At 41.2% G+C, this 21,181-nt stretch overlaps 1 protein-coding gene and 2 long non-coding RNA genes across 4 annotated transcripts in view; 2 read left to right on the top strand and 1 right to left on the bottom strand.

Annotated features, from left to right (window-relative positions):
* The first annotated feature begins 2 nt into the window (after nt 1–2).
* Nucleotides 3–9,939, top strand: LOC111958239 (uncharacterized). Its single transcript, XR_002876503.2, has 3 exons — nt 3–245; nt 9,150–9,213; nt 9,373–9,939. It is a non-coding gene; the product is annotated as an uncharacterized lncRNA (long non-coding RNA).
* LOC111958238 (uncharacterized) lies at nt 9,910–13,050 on the bottom strand. Of its 2 annotated transcripts, XR_011474753.1 has the most exons (3): nt 12,753–13,026; nt 12,571–12,703; nt 9,910–10,813 (listed from the first exon to the last, which is right to left on the bottom strand). It is a non-coding gene; the product is annotated as an uncharacterized lncRNA (long non-coding RNA). The 2 variants fall into 2 exon arrangements; XR_002876501.2 differs by having other exon boundaries at nt 12,571–13,050.
* Nucleotides 13,051–14,357: 1,307 nt separating this feature from the next.
* LOC111958161 (synaptic vesicle 2-related protein) overlaps nt 14,358–21,181 on the top strand; it is a 13,480-nt gene continuing 6,656 nt past the window's right edge. Inside the window, 9 exon segments of the mRNA XM_070436898.1 lie at nt 14,358–14,554; nt 18,531–18,691; nt 18,958–19,043; nt 19,230–19,328; nt 19,568–19,639; nt 20,037–20,161; nt 20,520–20,583; nt 20,920–21,045; nt 21,135–21,179. Of these exon segments, the coding sequence (XP_070292999.1) occupies nt 14,520–14,554; nt 18,531–18,691; nt 18,958–19,043; nt 19,230–19,328; nt 19,568–19,639; nt 20,037–20,161; nt 20,520–20,583; nt 20,920–21,045; nt 21,135–21,179 (813 nt within the window). The 5' untranslated portion in view covers nt 14,358–14,519.

Genomic DNA, 21,181 nt, shown 5'->3' with positions numbered 1-21,181 from the left:
CTGTACAGGAAGTCATTTGTCGCAGACTTTTTATTTTATTTTAAATTAACAACAAATCAATACAGGAAGTACATGTGGGAACACAAGTATATATAAATAATATACAAAGGACAATTGGGCTAGGGGGTACAATAGCACATTACACAAGGACCTTAAGGGACAAACATACACTTATTATTCTAACAGCTTTTTTGTTAGTAGAGTATTTAATTGTCTTAAAATACAGTTCAATTTCTTTTTGTAAGGTAAGAAAATGTCGTGTTTTGTTTGTAAATATACATTTGTGAATATGAAATTTGTCCAAAAGAATAATGAAATGAATTACATAAAATGTTTCAGCTTATTTCTATCATAGGTAAAGAATCCAAGCAGTACATCTCCATGATAGTGTAAGATCTTCATAAATGTGTTCAATTATAAATCTACTGATGTCTTGCCACAGTTTTCTTACATTAATACAATGCCAAAAAAGGTTGCAACACTGTTTCTGGGTGGTCATTACAAAAGGAACAATTTGAGTTGATGTTTTCCTTAAACTTCTTCATATAGTGGTTGGCAGGATAATATTTATGAATAATTTTAAAGGAAACTTCCTTCATTTTGTTAACAAGTAGGTATGTGTGTGGCAACATCCAAACTTTTTTCCAACAGATATTATCAATAAATCCATTCCAATAAGGCATGACATAAGGTATAGATAGATACAACATCCTGCTGAAACAAGGTTCGTATCGCTCTGTTGTTGAATGGACCAAAAGAGAAACAAATCTTTCCTACTGATGAGTCAACCGGGTCAATGGAAGGTAGGCTCTGAGAGTCAGGTCTTGACACGTTCCTGAATAATAAAGCAACACCTGAGGGAATGACATCTAAAACAATTGCAAAATCTTTAGGTGTTACAGGGATCTTGTAAAGTGATAAGAATTCCTTATGACTAACTAAAAGACCCTCTGCATTTACCAGTTGGCTCACCAATAGGATATTATTTCAGAACCAATATTCTAAAAACAAAGAAGTATTTTATACAATATATCCCAATTATTCCATATATAATATCTGTGTGGAGAAAAATTATGCTTATAAATTAAGGACCATGACAAGAAAATCTGCCAATGAAAAGCAGAAAGTTTCACTGGAACTTTGTCAATATTATAATTGCAAACKAACATGAAGTTAAGGCCACCAAAAGWYGAGAAGACATGATGAGGAATAAAATTCCACATAGAGTGGGTCTTCTTAGGAATTGTTCTATCCAATTGATCTTAAAAGTATTATTTAGCCTCCCGGGTGGCGCAGTGGTCTAGGGCAAAATTGCGATGCAGTGCTAGCTGCGCCACCAGAGTCTCTGGGTTCGCGCCCAGGCTCTGTCGCAGCCGGCCGCGACCGGGAGGTCCGTGGGGCGACGCACAATTGGCATAGCGTCGTCCGGGTTAGGGAGGGTTTGGCCAGTAGGGATATCCTTGTCTCATCGCGCTCCAGCGACTCCTGGCGGGCCGGGCGCAGTGCGCGCTAACCGAGGGGGCCAGGTGCACGGTGTTTCCTCCGACACATTGGTGCGGCTGGCTTCCGGGTTGGAGGCGCGCTGTGTTAAGAAGCAGTGCGGCTTGGTTGGGTTGTGCTTCGGATGACGCATGGCTTTCGACCTTCGTCTCTCCCGAGCCCGTACGGGAGTTGTAGCGATGAGACAAGATAGTAATTACTAGCGATTGGATACCACGAAAATTGGGGATCATTTTTTTAAAGAAGAAAAAAAAAGTATTATTTAAGGTAGTAAAGTCCAGAAAATTCAGTCCACCATTCTCATAAGTGTTCATTACAACAGTTTTCCTAATGTAATGGCTACTGTTTCTCCACAGAAAGTTGAAAAACATCTGGTCTATCTCCTTTTACCGTCAAGATATAAAGATAGAGCGCCATATGTTAGTCTAGAGATACCTTCAGCCTTGGTTATTAGGACTCTTCCTTTTAAAGATAAGTCCCTCTGTAGCCATTGATTTAGCTTCTTCTGGGTTTTTTTTAATAAGAGGGTTAAAATTTAGTAAGCCTCTAGACTTCTGATCCTTTGTAATGGTTATGCCTAAATATGTAAGTTCTTATTTTACTGGAATACCATAATATGAGGGTGTCACACAATCTTTGACAGCCATGAGTTCACATTTATTAATGTTAAGATATAGACCAGACACTTTGGAAAAMGATTGTATCACATTGATCGATATGGGAATTTGGTTAGCGTCTTTCAGAAAAAGTGTAGTATCGTCAGCCAGCTGGCTTATAATAATTTCTTTACCAGCTATGGAAATACCTTGTACAGGACTATTATTTAAAGCATTTGTAAGAAGTTGGGTGATTAATAAAAACAGGTACGGTGAGATAGGACAACCTTGCCTAATTCCTCTCTTTAACTCAAATCTAGGTGAGGTGCCATATTTCAATTTGATAGAGCTGTTACCATTCGTATAGAGAGTCTTAATAGCCTTACAGAAGAAAAAAAACAAAGCCAAGTCTCTCAAGGGAGTGGAAGAGGAATTTAGCTTTTCATGTTTGGTCATCTGTAATAACACCATCAATGTTTAACTTATGGATAGTGTTATTTGTAAAGTGAAATTTCTCAAGTCTAAAGAAATAGGATGAATTCTGTTCTCCCTCCTCAATCAATTTTTTCTAGATCTAATAAAGGCTCCTGCTTTTAATCTGTATATATTATCCAGTTTATTTTGTAACTCAATCAGTTCCATCTTCTCCTCCCCCGAGAGGACGGTTGGGGACCTCTGAGAAAGGGAAGTTATCTTAATGATCACCTTTTCCTCCTCATTTCTTCTGGTCTTAGCAAGATTACTACCATATTTTCTAAGGTATTTGGACACCTCAAATTTAAAGAGCTCCCTGTTCTTGCAATAAGATTTTTCTTCACAAGCCCTTTCCCAAAAGTGTGAAAGCAGATCTTTAACCTCAAACTTAACTATATCATTATTTAATAAACTATTTAGCTTCCAGTAGGATGCTCTACCAAGGTTAGTATCAGGGGTAAATATTTTGATATCAATGTAAATGGCCCTATGGTCTGTGAGGGGAGTAGTACAACTATTTGTAGTAACACACTCACTATCAATACATTTGGATATAAGCCACAAATCTATTCTGGATTGTCTGGAACCTGTTTTGTTACTCCAAGTGAATGATCTGTTGGCCGGAAACCTCTCTCTCCATATATCAGTAAGGTCAAACTTTTCCATAAAAAGTATTAAACCCAAATTCTGATTGGTTGGCCTACCTGGGGGCCATCTTTCAGTTGAATTATCTATAGTAATGTTAAAGTCCCCTCCTATCAATAATAACAAATTCGGAAATTTGGATAACCAATGAAGTATATGTTTCTCTATAGATTCAAGCAACTCATCATTCTCATGTTTGGTGTTTTACCCGTAGAAGTTTACAGTAATGAGCGTAATGTCATTGTAACTGATCACAAGACAAATAAAGTGACCAAAGGGGTCACATTCCGAGTGTAGAACATTACCACCAATGGTATTTTTCATTGTAGTGACACCAGCGGAGCGTTCAGATCCATGGGAAAGCCAAATATCGTTGCCCCACTGTGACCTCCAGAAGTTGGCATCAGCTGAAATTGAGTGAGACTCTTGAAAAAAGCCAAAATCTGTTCGAAATTGTTTAGCAAATAAAAATAAGGCCTTGCGCTTCACATTGTTTCGTAACCCCCTAGCATTAAGAGAAACTATAGACAAAGACYAAACAACAAAGATTATATAAAAGTATAAACTGTAGTAGGATGAGTCATAAACGTAGGAGCAGTGAACGCAAGAGAWAAGGAACCGAGATCTGCACCATTTAAGTCAACTTAAAGTGAAAATAGCTTATTCCATAAACTCTGAGCTAGATGTTATCCGGCTTTTGAAATTCAACTCAACATAAAATTATGTTCAAGCCCAAACCAAGGGTTCTTTGTAGTAAGAGAGACTAAAACCCCTCCTTAGTGTAATCAGGAACTATTCTGAGACATAAAATATAAAATAATAATTTAAATAAAAGGGTACCTACTATTTTAAGTGCATATGAAAACTGATCATAACATTTTTTAAATAAAAAATGTTTTACATATACATGTTCCTAAGACCTCTATCATTTGGAAATAAGTATTAATAACTAAATAGAACAATAACCATGTAAAGTCAGAGCAGACCTGTATGCCCTTTAAAACAGTATCTTAGTTACTGCATACATAAAAAATAAATACAACTTCCAGTCTTCTTCGTAAGTTTGTAAACAAAATAGGCCTTCTGGTCATACAAGAACAAACTAATAAATTGAGGTACCTGAGTATTACGAAAAATAGTCATCTGGTGTTCCTTCTTTCTATGTCCTCCGGGCTGAGATGCTCGGCGAAACACATACCATGGCTCTGAAGGAAGGCGTTCTTCCTAGCAGCTTTCCAGACAGCATCCCTGTAGTATCTGGCAGTGAAGAGGATAATGATACCCCTTGGTCTTGAATCATTTTGCTGTTGCTTCTTGCCGAGGCGATGACCAACGTCGATGGTATCACCAACTTTGTTCTTCTCTGCAGGCATAACTTCTTGGCAGATGCGGATAGCCTCCCCTCGCACATCCTCATTCTCCACCTCTGTCACGCCGTAGAGTCTCAGGTTCCATCTTCTTGTGTATTGTTCCAGATCAGTGAGACGTCTATGGTTGATATTGTTATTCTTTTCCACCTTTTCCACACTTTCTTCAACTTTGCAGACTTCATCAGCACAAAACATTTAATTTAGTCAAGCTTCAGGCGACATTTTGAAATGAAAGTGAGGTTGGGGAAATCATATGACCCCGGAAGTAAGCCCAGCCAACGTGTTGTTGTGTGATGGTAGCTAGTTAAGATAGTAAACTCAGCAAAAAAATAAACGTCCTCTTACTGTCAACCGCGTTTATTTTCAGCAAACTTAACATGTGTAAATATTTGAATGAACATAACAAGATTCAACAACTGAGACATAAACTGAACAAGTTCCACAGATATGTGACTAACAGAAATGGAATAATGTGTCCCTGAACAAAAGGGAGGTCAAAAGTCACAGTCAGTATCTGGTGTGGCCACCAGCTGCATTAAGTACTGCAGTGCATCTCCTCCTCATGGACTGCTCCAGATTTGCCAGTTCTTGCTGTGAGATGTTACCCCACTCTTCCACCAAGGCACCTGCAAGTTCCCGGACATTTCTGGGGGGAATGGCCCTAGCCCTCAACCTCCGATCCAACAGGTCCTAGACGTGCTCATGGGATTGAGATCCGGGCTCTTCGCTGGCCATGGCAGAACACTGACATTCCTGTCTTGTAGGAAATCATGCACAGAACGAGCAGTATGGCTGGTGGCATTGTCATGCTGGAGGGTCTTGTCAGGATGAGCCTGCAGGAAGGGTACCACATGAGGGAGGAGGATGTCTTCCCTGTAACGCACAGTGTTAAGATTGCCTGCAATGACAGCAAGCTCAGTCCGATGATGCTGTGACACACCGTCCCAGACCATGACGGACCAAATCGATCCCGCTCCAGAGTACAGGCCTCGGTGTAACGCTCATTCCTTCGGCGATAAACACAAATCCGACCATCACCCCTGGTGAGACAAAACCGTGACTCGTCAGTGAAGAGCACTTTTTGCCAGTCCTGTCTTGTCCAGCAACGGTGGGACATTGTTGCCGGTGATGTCTGGTGAGGACCTGCCTTACAACAGGCCTACAAGCCCTCAGTCCAGCCTCTCAGCCTATGAGCAGGGACCCTGGGCATCTTTCTTTTGGTGTTTTTKAGAGTCAGTAGAAAGGCCTCTTTAGTGTCCTAAGTTTTCATAACTGTGACCTTAATTGCCTACCGTCTGTAAGCTGTTAGTGTCTTAACGACCGTTCCACAGGTGCATGTTCATTAATTGTTTATGGTTCAACAAGTGTAACCAATGTGAAATGGCTAGCTAGTTAGCGGTGGTGCGCGCTAATAGCCTTTCAAACGGTGACGTCACTCGCTTTGAGACCTTGAAGTAGTGGTTCCCCTTGCTCTGCAAGGGCCGCGGCTTTTGTGGAGCGATGGGTAACGATGCTTCGTGGGTGACTGTTGTTGATGTGTGCAGAGGGTCCCTGGTTCGCGCCCGGGTCGGGGCGAGGGGACGGCCATAAAGTTATACTGTTACATTGATGCTGTTGACCCGGATCACTGGTTGCTGCGGAAAAGGAGGAGGTCGAAAGGGGGGTGAATGTAACCGATGTGAAATGGCTAGCTAGTTAGCGGTGGTGCGTGCTAATAGCCTTTCAAACGGTGACGTCACTCGCTTTGAGACCTTGAAGTAGTGGTTCCCCTTGCTCTGCAAGGGCCGCGGCTTTTGTGGAGCGATGGGTAACGATGCTTCGTGGGTGTCAGTTGTTGATGTGTGCAGAGGGTCCCTGGTTCGCGCCCGGGTCGGGGCGAGGGGACGGACTAAAGTTAAACTGTTACACAAGCATGGGAAACAGTGTTTAAACCCTTCACAATGAAGATCTGTTTAGTTATTATTATTTTTTTWWTTTTTTTGAAAGACAGGGTCCTGAAAAAGGGATGTTTCTTTTTTTGCTGAGTCTATGTCGTACTGCCGTGTACCTTAAGGCACCTCGTACGGTTCCCTACCGACCCACAACTCTGTTGAGAGTGGATCATCAAAATACGCAGTAATGTCGGTGTACATTTTCAGTTACAGTAACTAGCTTTTTAGCTACCATGTTTAGCTAGAGCCTAAATGTCTGCTTATCGTTAGCCAACTTACTTGCTAGCTACACTACAGGGCCAAAAGTATGTGAACACCTGCACGTCGAACATCTCATTCCAAAATCATGAGGATTAATATGGAGTTTGTTCCCTCCCTTTCATATATAACAGCCTCCACTCTTCTGGTAAGGCTTTCCACTAGATGTTGGAACATTGTTGCAGGGACTTGATTCCATTCAGCCACAAGTGCATTAGTGAGGTCTGGCACTGATGTTGGAGATTTAGGCCTGGCGCTCAGTCGGCGTTCCAATTCATCCCAAAGGTGTTTTGATGGGGTTGACGTCAGGGCTCTGTGCAGGCCAATAAAGTTCTTCCACATCGACCTCGCTTTGTGCACGGCGGCATTGTCATGCTGAAACAGTAAAGGGCCTTACGCAAACTGTTGCCATAAATTTGGAGACACAGAACCGTTTATGAATTGGGTGTCGACATACTCTTGGCCATGCAGTGTATGTCCAAAGCACATACTGTAACTTGGTAAATATATTCAAAAAGTTTGACATACAGTGCATTTGGAAAGTATTCAGACCCTTTCACTTTTTCCACATTTTGTTAAGTTTCAGCCTTATTCTAAAATTGATTAAATTGTTTTTTCCCCCCTCAACCTACACACAATACCCCGTAATGACAAAACAAAAACTTTATTTTTGATTTTTTTGTAAATGTATAAAAAATATATAGAAATAAACTCACATGTACATAAGTATTCAGACCCTTTACTTAGTACTTTGTTGAAGCACCTTTGGCAGCGATTACAGCCTAGTCTTCTTGGGTATAACACTACAAGCTTGGCACACCTGTTTTTGGGGAGTTTGTCCCATTCTTCTCTGCAGATCCTCTCAAGCTCTGTCAGGTTGGAGGAAGAGCATCCCTGCACAGCTATTTTCAGGTCTCTCCAGAGATCAATCGGGTTAAAGTCCAGGCCACTCAAGGACATTAAGAGACTTGTCCCGAAGCCACTCCTGCATTGTCATGGCAGTGTGCTTAGGGTCGTTGTCCTGTTGGAAGGTGAACCTTTCCTCCAGTCTGAGGTCCTATGCGCTCTGGAGCAGGTTTTCATCAAGGATCTCTCTGTACTTTGCTCCGCTCATCTTTCCCTTGATCCTGACTAGTCTCCCAGTCCCTGTCGCTGAAAAAAATCCCCACAGGATGATGATGCTGCCACCACCATGTTTCACCATAGGGATGTTATTGGCCAGGTGATGAGCGGTGCCTGGTTTTCTCCAGACGAGAAGCTTGGCATTCAAGCCAAAAGAGTTCAATCTTGGTTTCATCAGACCAGAGAATCTTATTTCTCATGGTCTGAGAGTCCGTTAGGTGCCTTTTGGCATACCCCAAGCGGGCTGTCATGTGCCTTTTACTGAGGAGTGGCTTCCGTCTGAAACCTCTACCATAAAGGCCTGATAGGTGGAGTGCTGAAGAGATGGTTGTCCTTCTGTGAGGTTCTTCCATCTCCACAGAGGAACTCTAGAGCTCCTCTGTCAGAGTGACCATCAGTTTCTTTGTCACCTCCCTGACCAAGGCCCTTCTCCCCCGATTGCTTAGTTTGGCCAGTCAGCCAGCTCTAGGAAGAGACTTGGTGGTTCCAAATGTCTTCCATTTAAGAATGACGGAGGACACTGTGTTCTTGGAGACCTTCAATGCTGCAGAATTTTTTTGGTACCCTTCCCCATATCTGTGCCTTGACATAATCCTGTCTCGGAGCTCTACTTACAATTCCTTCAACCTCATGGCTTGGTTTTTGCTCTGACGTTACTGTCAACTGTGGGACCTTATATAGACAGGCGTGTGCCTTTCCAAATCATATCCAATCAATTAAATTTACCACAGGTGGACTCAAATTAAGTTGTGGAAACATCTTAAGTATGATCAATGGAAACAGGATGCACCTGAGCTCAATTTTGAGTCTCATAGCAAAGGATCTGAATACTTATGTAAAGAAGGTGTTTGTTTTGTTTTTAAAAATTTGCAAAATCTTCAAACCAGTTTTGGCTTTGTCATTATGGGGTATTGTGTGTAGATTGATGAGGAAAAACATATATTTAATACATTTTWGACTAAGGCTGTAACGTAACAAAATGTGGGAAAAGGGAAGGGGTCTGAATACTTTCCGAATGCACTGTATTCACGATTTTAAATCATGTAAAACACTAGTGTGCTCTAAATGCTTTGCCGAGGGCAGCCGGATGAGGACCCTGACAGGGCTGTTTTTGTGTAGTAACGTTAGACAATTCCAGGAGGCCTCTTAGACCTATAACGTTATTGGAAGTTAAATTGAGCTGCTAGTTTAAAATGCTAATGATTACAAAATTACACTATCATTATAGTTACATTTGCTTTCCCTTTTTACAGTGCCCCTGTCAATGCTGAAAAGATAGACAGATGAGCCCACTGCGGAGTTAGTTGGTGATCCATGGTGAGTATTTCTGTAGTTCACGTTTTGTTACAGTAATGAATATTCTGAATTGTTCACATTGACTGACATTTAAAAAATTGTAAACTATTTTACACCTGCCAATCTCTGTTATATTAGGCTAATTATCCTACATTATCCCCACTTCTTTTATGTCACCAGAAAATACAAGTTTACAAATATCCTGACAGCTTATCTTCAGTTCCAACCAGGTTGCAGAGCTGCTATTCCCAAAGCATGATTACACAGAAGCCCCTGCCTACGGAAGAGCCGCTGGAGGCAGCGCGTGATGAAATAGATTGACTGGCAAAGGAGAATGACTCACTAAGTCATCGGTTTAGTTTCCAGTGTGATCCCAGGTTCATCATGTTGTACACTGGGGTAAAAGACTGACACCCTGAAAGCTGATTACCAGGCTTAGAAGACATATTTAATAGCAGGATCCCCCTGACACTCGCCAGTTCAGTTAACCAGCTGTGGTTTGTACATGCTGTACTCAACTTTCCAAGCGCTACTGTTTTTAAGAACTCTTATCTTGTGGCCCTACTTCCACTATATGGGAATGAATGAATAATTGTTTATTGTAAGCATTTATCCATTTGTCTAACCCTCAATGTACAGAGGTAAGGGAAAACCCTGTATTTCTGTGATGTACAATAGATTGTAMATTCTACCTGAGAAGAATACCATGACAAATGCTTTTCAAACATGACTATTTAATTATCAAAATACATGTCTCCAGCATCAATAATTTCACAGTTCATTAAAAGTTCAAGCTTCAATCAAATAGGCTAACTTCAATTATAGACATATTTTAAGCTTCAATCATGTAACTGGAATTACAAACATTTCAAAGTCCAGTCCTGTACATCACTGAATAAACTACAACATTATTTATTATTACCATGGCACCAGGGTATCACCTTTCCACCTTCTTCTTGAGGATTTTATATGGTGGTTGGCAACCAACTTTAAGGTGCATTACCGCCACCAACTGGACTGGAGTGTMGACCAGAGACATACCTGTCCACCAACCAGTGTGATTTATTTTTTCTTTATTCCTGCACAGGGCTGGCAGYAAGTGCTCAAAAAAGTATTGGTCCAACTTAGACTTCATGTCTACCAACTTTTCATACTCTCAAGGAAATAATTGTTGCATTTCACAAAAAAAAGTATGCTCTGAGTTGGAGGCCAGCAAGGTGTATATCTGGCAGTTGCTTCCTATTGCAGCAAGGTTTTGCATAAGGTTCCTAGCAAACTATTTACTGGGCAATGGTGTAGGGACTGGACAATACATATTTGGCACAATCCCCTCAAGTCCTGCGGACTTTGTTGGCAGGTGCATTGCCTTTCCTCAGTGGCTTTATTTTCGATAATTTAACTGTATTTACATGTTTGGACTGCAGGCCTGACGTACGCGTCGGATGTGCCATGTTTGAGGCAAGCATGTTTAGCTTTCTGTTGGTGTTTCTGCTTTCTGTTTCATTTGAATGTAATGAGCTATGGTTTACAGTAAACCGAGGGCATGGTTGCACTGTCCCGGGCCAGCTTTGCAGTTGCATTTAGTCTCCATGATGAATGGACTTTCAGAGTAGAACTGCACCTGGGGGGAAAAAAAATTAAAATAAGTTAGTTCGACAAGTAACGTTAGACATAATATTTATTTCAACACACCATAAGGTGAGATGAAGGCAGTGGGAAGATTGACTCCTAAATGGCAGGTAATCCAAAGAAAAAAGAAGAGTAGGCGGCCGGAACGTTGCGACAAACTTCAGTGAACTATTAACAGAATATATTTACAAAATAATACATATGGGTGCAGTCAGCCTAGAACATCAGGACGAACAACTGCAATGCATTTCAACTACTAGAACCTTCCATAAGGGACACAAAGAACAGATAATGATATGGATTGTCCATACAATTCCATAATGCATTAACTTAGGCTAAATCAAAGCAGAACCCAAAACAATGCAAAAAAAGGCTACTTGCCTGAAATTAAAAACTTAAGAGGTTTGATTATTGCATAGATTTATGGATTTTCACTAGTGAGGGGTTTGAAGAAAATACTGCTTAGTATTGTAACTGTCTGGTGGGGTCAAAATTATTCAATTTGGGTCTATTATATCTATTTGAAAATAACATAAAGGGATGTAATTTAAGGGATTACATTACCATTTTATTATTCCAGATGAAAATTGGGTAAATTTGACACACAATACAGTACCTTCCATTTGTGGATCACGGTTCGTGGCATCCTAGCACACGAATAAAACACATACCTCCCAGTGATGCCAACTTAGCAATTTTGTTGCTATATTTAGCAACTTTTCAGACTATCCTGGCAACTTTTCAAACCGCACCTAGCAACAAATTTAGCTACTTTTAAACATTTATTTGGAACTTTTTCCAACTTTTGAAAAGTGACTCAAATGCTAAAATGCACGTATTTTCCCTCTAAATGACACAAAAACGATTTTCTCTGTCACACACTCAGTCACAGCATACGTGCCTGGCTGCAAAAGTGCATTGTGAGTGACGTCACCAGCAGGCCAGCAGCAATTTCAGTACATTGCAAATCATAGTTGGCTGACTGCAGCAGCAGTAGGACGTGTTCGACGAGCCAAACCCAATGAATATAGTTGGTCACGAATGTTTGATCTTGAACAGAACTTACAACATCAATCAACATGTCTCAATCAAAATTGTACAGCCAGAAGTACAGAAAAGAGTGGGAGTCTGTACCTGAACAAATGTCAAATCATATTATTTGCCGAGATGGCCAGTCAATTTGAGTAACGTTATTGTGTGATCTACGTAATGACGCAGTTTTACGTTATCACGCAATGACATCACAACGTCATTTAGCAACTTTTAGCAACAAATCAACCTGCCTCTAGCAACTTACCCTGATAATTAGTTGGCAACACTGATACCTCCACACTTGCCATTCGAGTCGTGCATCCAAGCGCATTTCCGTTTGTTTCTAAAGTAATATTATCCTAATTTGCAGATAGAAACAGAATTACTCAATTGACACCTACTTTCCTAACTGACCCGCATCTACCTGAATTATGTACGAATAATGTGAGGGCAATGTGTGACATTGCTGTCAAACTACACCTGCCTGCCTCACTCCTCCTGACTGAAACCATACTTGAACCAAGATGGCAAGCACAACAACAGGGAACATTAACTAAATACTTAGCTACAAAGGTTGTATGTAGCAATAGCTGAAAACATTCAGTAATATGGTCAAATAAGCTATGTTAAAATAACGACTTTACACCTTTTTGAACCTACAAAGTTACGTTAGCTACCTAGCTAGCTGCAAAAAAAAGTACAAATACATAATCTTACCTTGTACATCGTGAATGTAACCCTCGATCCAGTTACAGTAACCTCTTAGTTTGACTACCCTTGGGCAGACAGGGCTCCCGAGTAGCGCAGCGGTCTAAGGCACTGCATCTCAGTGCAAGAGACGTCACTACACCTGTTTCGATTAACGTTACAGACTGTATCACAACCGGTCGTCGAAACACCTGTTTCGATTAACGTTACAGACTGTATCACAACCGGTCGTGATTGGAAGTCCCATAGGGCGGCGCACAATTGTCCCAGCGTCGATAGGGTTTGGCCGGGGTTGGCCGTCATTGTAAATAAGAATTTGTACTTAACTACCTTGCCGAGTAATATAAAAAAATTAAGTCCAACGTCTTCATCTGCCCATGTATCGATTTAAATCCTGTGCCTTGTTGTTTTGACTAGCGACTTCCGGGGGTTACACACCTCAGCCTCGCTTTCATTTCAAAATGGCGCCTGCGTGACTAAAGCGTATTACACGGGTTGTCACATGCTAAAAAAGCATTATATTTTATCTACAGAAATGTTCTAAATAACATCTTAAATACAAACCTGACTAGCATAAAAAAATGTTAGGATTGATTCCATAATCATTGTGAAGGGATCAAAAAGCTTACAGCCTATAGCCTATCACAGACCTGTGACAATGTCTCTTCTTATTTTCTCTCTGCATATGTGTGTGTGACAGACAGACAAATATAGAGAGACTTCTAGGGCTCCCGAGTGGCGCAGCGGTCTAAGGCACTGCATCTCAGTGTAAGAGGTGTCACTACAGTCCCTGGTTTGAATCCAGGTTGACTCACATCCGGCCATGATTGGGAGTCCCATAGGGCGTGCACAATTGGCCCCGGGGTAGGCTGTCGTTGTAAATAAGAATTTGTGTGACACACAGAGAGATTTTCTGTGTGTGTATTGGTTTGAAAGACAGAGAGGGTGTCAGTGTCCCCTCACTACAGCAGTGTGTGTTTGTGACAGCCCCCCCAACACACACACACATTCCTCTGCTTATATAGATATAGCCTCTCTGTGAAGTATATATTCCCTCTGTAATCAGCCTATGTTTTATGTTTACTGTTCTTTATTGTCTATTCTTTATGATGTCTATGTGGACATGCGTCTGTATTCTGTTTGTTGTCTATTGCTGGCAGCACCTTCTCACTAAGGCAAATTATGGGTGTGTGTAAATATACATGGCGAATAAAGGTCATTCTGACAGACAAAGATTTATCTAATGTTATTTGCACATTGACTCATGATTAATCAGAAGTAGCTGAGCTTGTAGAGTACTAGAGATCTGCATCTTAATTAGAGAAAGGTTTAGATTAGTTCTGAGGGTCCATAGATGTTCATTGATTCTTAAACTATGAAAAAATTATCGAATCCCCATAGTAAATCCTTGCACTGGCAGCGGTTCTGGCATTTTCTCACAACAGCCTATGCAGTAACGTGGTCTTCGTTGTGATTACCCTGTGTCTTTCTTCAATCAGTTTGAAATACATTTAGTTCTTAATTTGCGATCAAACAGACTAAGACATCAGTTGTGTTGCACCATGCAGTGAACACACCGGTCGCGTTCCCCTGCTCAGACGTTGCATGCATAAACCAATGATTGCGTGCCACGTCTCGACTGTGTCATCGACTGACAGATTGCTATAACATATGATGTGGTTAGCTGATACGTAAAATACCTAACCAGGCGTTGTAAGATCTGGTATGTGTAAGCAACGCCAGGGCAGAGGAATGCACCCGTCCTCTCTGACTGGCACACTACTGTGACACGACACTGGAAGCTGAAATTGTGAATATCCCGCTCCTCATTGGCTCTCCGCTGAGAACAAGGACGGGTCGCTCTCCGCAAGCCCGTGGTGCTGAAATCTCGCCTCGCRATGATAACAATGTAACGGCAATGAAACACTTCACTGTGGAACCCAATAAACACCACCAAAATGGAAGATGATTTGTTCCAGTTAAGACAACTCCCGTGAGTATACTCAACAATATATATGTATATAAAAATAGACTTAATTTCTAATTTGATCGTAGCTGGGCTAATTTGCTAAACCGACCCAACAGACACAGCCTTTCTTAGCACACATTTTCGTGATCGTTTGATTCGCAGCTGTTGGTTGGCAGAATGATCTCTTGACAATATTATGTGCAACATTGCATTCCTCTGTTGAGATAGCCACAGTGCAATACGCCACTCTACGGGAATACAATGTGGCATTTCGAGGAACTGACGGTGCGTTTTGTTTGAAAGCATCAATGACCGGTAAACAGTAACCATAAACCAACTCCTCATATGCGTGCTACAAGGTCGGATAGTATTTGTATCTATTTGTCCCTTGTATCTCAAGGTATTTTACTGGTAGCGACAGTGTGCATATTTGTAAAATGGTTCATTCACATCATTGCCTACTGTATATGAAGCTACTACTGTGACAACATCATTAGTCATGTCTTTATTTTGATCATCCATGAGTTGCACCAGTTTGTTAGTATGGATTGGATAACATATAATATGTTACACAACATGTAGCAAATGTCAAATTAAAATCAACAAATTCCCCTAATATTTCTGCTCGGCAATAGCCACGCATTTAGCCTACCAATTACGGTATAGGGGCTGCCTATTACTCATTATTTAGTAGCAACAAATATGACCATGATTTAGAATATCCATACTACAATGTCATCTGTTGTGCATGATAATCTATTATGTTAATTTATGTTTATTGTTAAAAAGATTAACATGCGTTTCACTGAAGGTACAGTGAGTTTAGGTAAAGCCTTTAGTTTAGCTAGTCAGAGATGGGTTACCTGTCAGAGATGTCCACACCTGGCTGTCACTATCAATTTCCAACAAAGTTCCTATTGAGACTCTCCTTTTTAATGGGTAATAAAATAAAGGCATAACATTCTCTTTATAATTGTTCATATGGTAGTAAAGCAGTGACTTGGCAGTAGGCCTGGTTACTATCTAACTAAGAACTTGTCACGTTCCTGACCTATTTCTGTTAGTTTGTTGTATGTGTTAGTTGGTCAGGACGTGAGTTTGGGTGGGCATTCTATGTTGTCTGTTTCTATGTTGGTTTAAGGGTTGCCTGGTATGGCTCTCAATTAGAGGCAGGTGTTTGGCGTTCCTCTAATTGAGAGTCATATTTAGGTAGGTTGTTTCACAGTGTTCGTTGTGGGTGGTTGTCTCCTGTTTCAGTGTTTGTCGCACCATACGGGACTGTTCGGTATGTTTGTACATCGTCATTTTTGTGTAGTCTATTTTTCCCTGTTCGTGCGWTCTTCGTGTTTTATTGTAWGTTCGTATGTCTAGGTTTGTCTACACATTCGTTTTGTTATTTTGTTAGTTAATTCAAGTCTAGTTCGTTTTCTGTCTTAGTTGTTTGGTCGTGTCTTTATTAAATCATGTCATTTCACAAAGCTGCGCCTTGGTTCAATCACTACTCCTCCTCTTCGGTTGAGGAGGACTACCGTAACAGAACTGAAATTGTGTAATAAGTGACTGTGGCTGCAAACCTTGAGTTCTAACGCTTAGAACTGCTTTTCTCCCCAGTTTGAACCCCCAAATAATATTTCCTAACAGGATACATACTGTATATCTTAAAGCTATTATGTTAAAGGACAGGGTTTTTGAGGCAATTAGGCCACATTGAAACGTTATTGCAGAAAGTATCAAGCCACCAACAAAGGATCTGTCCATTTTCCATTCTCCAAATCTATATATGGGATAAATGTGGGATTGTTCTGTACAGAACTGAAAGAAACTGAAGTACAGGAAACAAGACATGTTGATTTCTAGGCTRCTCACTGGGCCACCAGCTGTATTTATTCTGCCCTTGGCAAATCTGTGTAGTAATTACAGTGATTAAGACATCACTGGTTCTCCTTCTCACCCTTCTCTGTCTCGGAGGTGCATACAGGCCTGAAAGCAATTGATGTCAAAAAGTCCCCTGGCCCTGATGATCTAGGCCCCTGTCTACTACAATWAGCTGCAGACATAATTGCTCCCCCTTTAACATGCATCTTTAACCTCACCCTAGAATGTAATGAAATCCCCAAATTGTGGAAYTCAGCATTTGTCCTACCTCTTTTGAAAGGTGATCCAACTCTACTGAATAACTTTAATCCCAAATCTAAATWGTCTGTTCTGGCAAAGGTATTGGAGTCCCTAGTCAACATTTAAGGTTTTTAATGATATTCACTGTGCTCTGGATAAGAAGCTACATTGTATATCTGTAGTCATAGACTTGTCAAAGGCGCTTGACACTGGACCATACTGTCTTAGTGTAGAGTTTGATGTGCATTGGGATCACTGGTCATGCTCAGGAGTGGTTTGTGAACTACTGGTCAATTCAAACCCAGTGTGTTAAGGCAGATGGCTGTAAGTCATACACCGTAGAATTGTGCTCGGATGTGCCTCAAGGAAACATTTTTGGTCCCCTGTTGTTTATTATCTATAGCAACAACATTGGGAGACATATTGAAACAGCTGATGTAGATTTTTATGCGGATGACACTGTTCTCTATTCAAGTGGCAGCAGTTTGACTTTGGCTTTTGAAAGATCTCAAACAGCTTTTAACATCATTGAACAGAATCTGTACGATTTGAAGTTTGTTCTTAATTCTTCTAAAACAAAATGCATGATATTTTCCAATACGGAACACTCTGAAACCATGTAATTACTACTTTGGAAGGACATTCTGTAGAGCAAGTCAAAACGTACAAARATCTGGGAGTTTGGGTGGATGAGAAGTTGAGCTTCACCACCCATAGAGAACTTTGTCAAGAAACATAAGCTGCGTATTGGGTTTTATTACCGGCACAAAGCTTGTTTTTCCTTTGCCCCCAGAAAATGGTGGATTCGTTGTACTTTTCTCTCTGTGTTGGACAATGTTGATACTGTGTATCTGCACTCCTCAAGCTCTACACTGAAGACTCTTGACTCTGTGAATCATGCAGACCTTTATTTTGAAACCAATCAGAGACGTCTAACTCAACATTGTGATCTCTACAGTGCTGTCAGGTGGACATCACCAGCAACACGCAGGCTCAAACACTGGTACATTCTTATTTATAAGGCCATTTTAGGAAAACTACCATTTTATCTATCCTCTCTTCTAGCTCAATGAAAGCATACTTCGAGCACATGAAATGAAATCACATACAACACATACAACAGTTCCAAAAATTTGAACTGAGCATGGAAAAAGGTCATTTCATTCCTCAACCCCTAGGTCTTGGAATTCCCTCCAAGCCAACCTGAAACTCCAGAACCTGTTGTCCCTGGAGGAGTTCAAAGGACAAATAGATGAACAGGTTGTTGAGACATGTAGTTGTTTCTAGTTGTCACCCGATGTCACTTGTTTGCGTTGCCTTATGTAAGGAAGCATGTTGTGTTACTTCACAAACACCACGCACATTCCTGCACACACACATACATGTTCACTGTCTTTTGCCTCTTGCCGTCATTGTAAATAAGAATTTGTTCTTAATTGACTTGCCTGGTTAAATAAAGGTTAAAAAAAATAAAGGTCTGCCTCAATGTTCCTTTTACAATGTTCCACCCTCTATCAGCAATCTGTTATTTTACAAAATGAGGAGTTTATAAACTCCACGTACAGATAACATACAGGTGTGAAGTATTATCTTAATTTTAGAATTAATATTTTTCCTCAAATCCAATCTATTTGCCATCTACACAAAAATTTTAGGAGTCACAAGTTTCTCAGTTGTGAACAGCAGTGCGTAACTTCCCTCCGTTTCCCTGACACATCTCACCCACTGATGGATTTCACCACCCAGTCACAAAGCACAGAGAGCACATAGGAACAGCTTATATCACCTAGGCAACAGCCTCTCATTCTCGCTTCATTCAGCTCTGTTTCCTTACGGTAGACTGGCAACTGATCAAAGTTGATCTTCCTGGCTTTCTCTCTTGCAGCGTGGTCAAGTTCCGTCGCACGGGTGATAGCACACGCTCTGAGGATGACGGCGGGGGCAGAGAGCAGGAGGTCCAGATCGATGGGAGGCAGGCTTARATGGAGTCTGTGGCACTTCAGGATGGTGCACCAGTACCTCGGGAGTTTGCTAATCCAACTGATGGTATGACTGGGTCCCTCAGCCTCCACTCTCACTTTTCCAACCAAACTCATAACAACTCCCATATGCATGGACCACCTTCCACCTCTCTCATTCCACCTATCCCCTCCCTGCKTGGGGACCACTGGGCTTTTATAAGTGGCTTTATCTATTATGAGATTGACTACAGTTATTCATTTTGGACACATTTATTTTAATAACTTGTAATCCATACTTGCAAGTCATCCTCTGTATTTTATGTGATTTCTTACTTGAGTTGTTCTCCACAGACACTTTCATGGTGGAGGATGCTGTGGAGGCCATTGGCTTTGGGAAGTTCCAGTGGAAACTCTCCATCCTCACTGGTCTGTCCTGGGTGAGCAGCCAAGCATTAGACAGGGCTAGTCTGGTCAGAGAGGAAAACATAACAGTTTCATAACATGTTGTGTATGTTCTGTATTACAAACCTGTGTATGTGGATTTAATGTACTGTATATGAGCAAAATTCACTGTGTCTTCATTGTTTCCTTCCGCACTGGTCCTTATGGCTGTTGTTTTTCAGATGGCTGATGCTATGGAGATGATGATTCTGAGCATCCTAGCTCCACAGCTGCACTGTGAATGGAGGCTGCCAAGTCTGTGGGTGGCGCTACTCACTTCGGTAATGCCTGACACATTCTTACACTGACTACAAGTAATACTAAATGATGACTAGATTGGTGGGCTAACGGTAGTTGTTGAGAAGCTGGTGGTGATTGGATGGACTAGTAATGGTAGTGATGAGTTTAATAGCAGTAGCTGTTGATGTTAATGCAGTCTTACATTGTCACTTGTCACTTTTCATTACAGATAAAGCCTCTACATATAGTGATATCTAGTCCCTCTGTTTCTTTTATCCAGGCGGTGTTCATTGGAATGATGATCAGCTCTTCCATTTGGGGGAACATATCCGACAAGTATGGCAGAAAAACAGTAAGTTCAATGACTGGCTTTATTATGGGGGAGGTTATGACTTTCACGACAGAACAGACACAGCTATATTGATTAATAATTTCACAACAGAACAGACACAGCTATATTGATTAATAATTTCACAACAGAACAGACACAGCTATATTGATTAATAATTTCACAACAGAACAGACACAGCTATATTGATTAATAATTTCACAACAGAACAGACACAGCTATATTGATTAATAATTTCACAACAGTTATTTGTTTTACAGGCTTTCGTGAGACATCAGTTTTATATCAATGTATTGGATCCATGACAGTGTGATGCGTGGTAGAGATAGTTGGGGTATTTTGCTCTCAGTGTCAGAGCTCACAGCTGTGGATGTGGGTGTGTATGTCTGTATGTACACAGGGTCTGAAGATGAGTGTGGCGTGGACCATGTTCTATGGTGTCCTGAGCGCCTTTGCCCCCGTCTATGGCTGGATACTCTTCCTCCGTGCCCTGGTGGGCTTTGGCATCGGAGGAGCACCACAGTCGTACGTGTCCCTTCTCTCTGGCATTATAGCAATAGCTACAGTATACACTTAAGTAGTTCAAAGTAAAGGATTGGGTTATGTTATTTACCCAGTTATAAGTAGGCACTGGGTAGATAACTGGGTAGATAACATAACCCTGGCTGCTCCCCATAGGGACATTGATATTTCTCATTGTCACAGTTGTAAACAAACAAATATATARATATATTTTATTGTTTCATTCACACCTGCACTGCTGGAGCTCGGAGCTTAAGAATTTCACTGTACACTGCAACTAAAACTGTGCATGTGACTAAATAAAAAATAAAACATCTTATTCTAGAAGTGGCATAATAGTGACATGTCCTTCTCCCTTCAGGGTGACACTGTATGCAGAGTTTCTCCCCATGAGGTCCAGAGCCACCTGCATCTTGCTGATAGAGGTATGGCTTACCCTTCACTATCCTATATACTGTATGTAGTTCCACCTTCTGTCTGTAGCTTGTCCAACCCAATTCCTTTCCCCAACCCTTCTAACTCTGCTGTCCTGTGAGGTCCACTTTCAACTCTGTCAAGTCCTTAATTGATTTGAGACATTAGCAGGTCGGTGTGGTGCACATTGATCCACTTGTTTGTGAGTGATCCTCTTGATGCCAGGTTTGTGGCCCCTCAGGAGCAGGATAGGTCTCCACTCTTAGCTGAATCAATGAAGCTGCTTCACTGTGCCAGGGAACTCATCATTCCAACCTTCTCCTGTACCTATTGCTGTGCCCCTGCAGATATTCTGGGCGCTGGGCACTGTGTTTGAGGTGCTGCTGGCCATCGTGGTGATGCCCACTCTGGGCTGGCGCTGGCTGCTCGGCCTCTCTACCATTCCGCTCTTCATCTTTGCTATCCTCTCTTTTGTGAGTATGACAGTAACAGCTACTACCAATTCACTTGAATTCTGTTTTTTTACACTATTGAACGACTGACCCTTTGGTTTTGGAAACAGTGGCTGCCAGAGAGTGCCCGCTATGATGTGTTGACAGGGAACCAGGA

The sequence above is a fragment of the Salvelinus sp. IW2-2015 genome, linkage group LG33 (assembly GCF_002910315.2).
Source record: "Salvelinus sp. IW2-2015 linkage group LG33, ASM291031v2, whole genome shotgun sequence".
Lineage (NCBI taxonomy): Eukaryota > Metazoa > Chordata > Actinopteri > Salmoniformes > Salmonidae > Salvelinus > Salvelinus sp. IW2-2015.
This window is presented reverse-complemented; position numbering and strand designations above follow the sequence as displayed.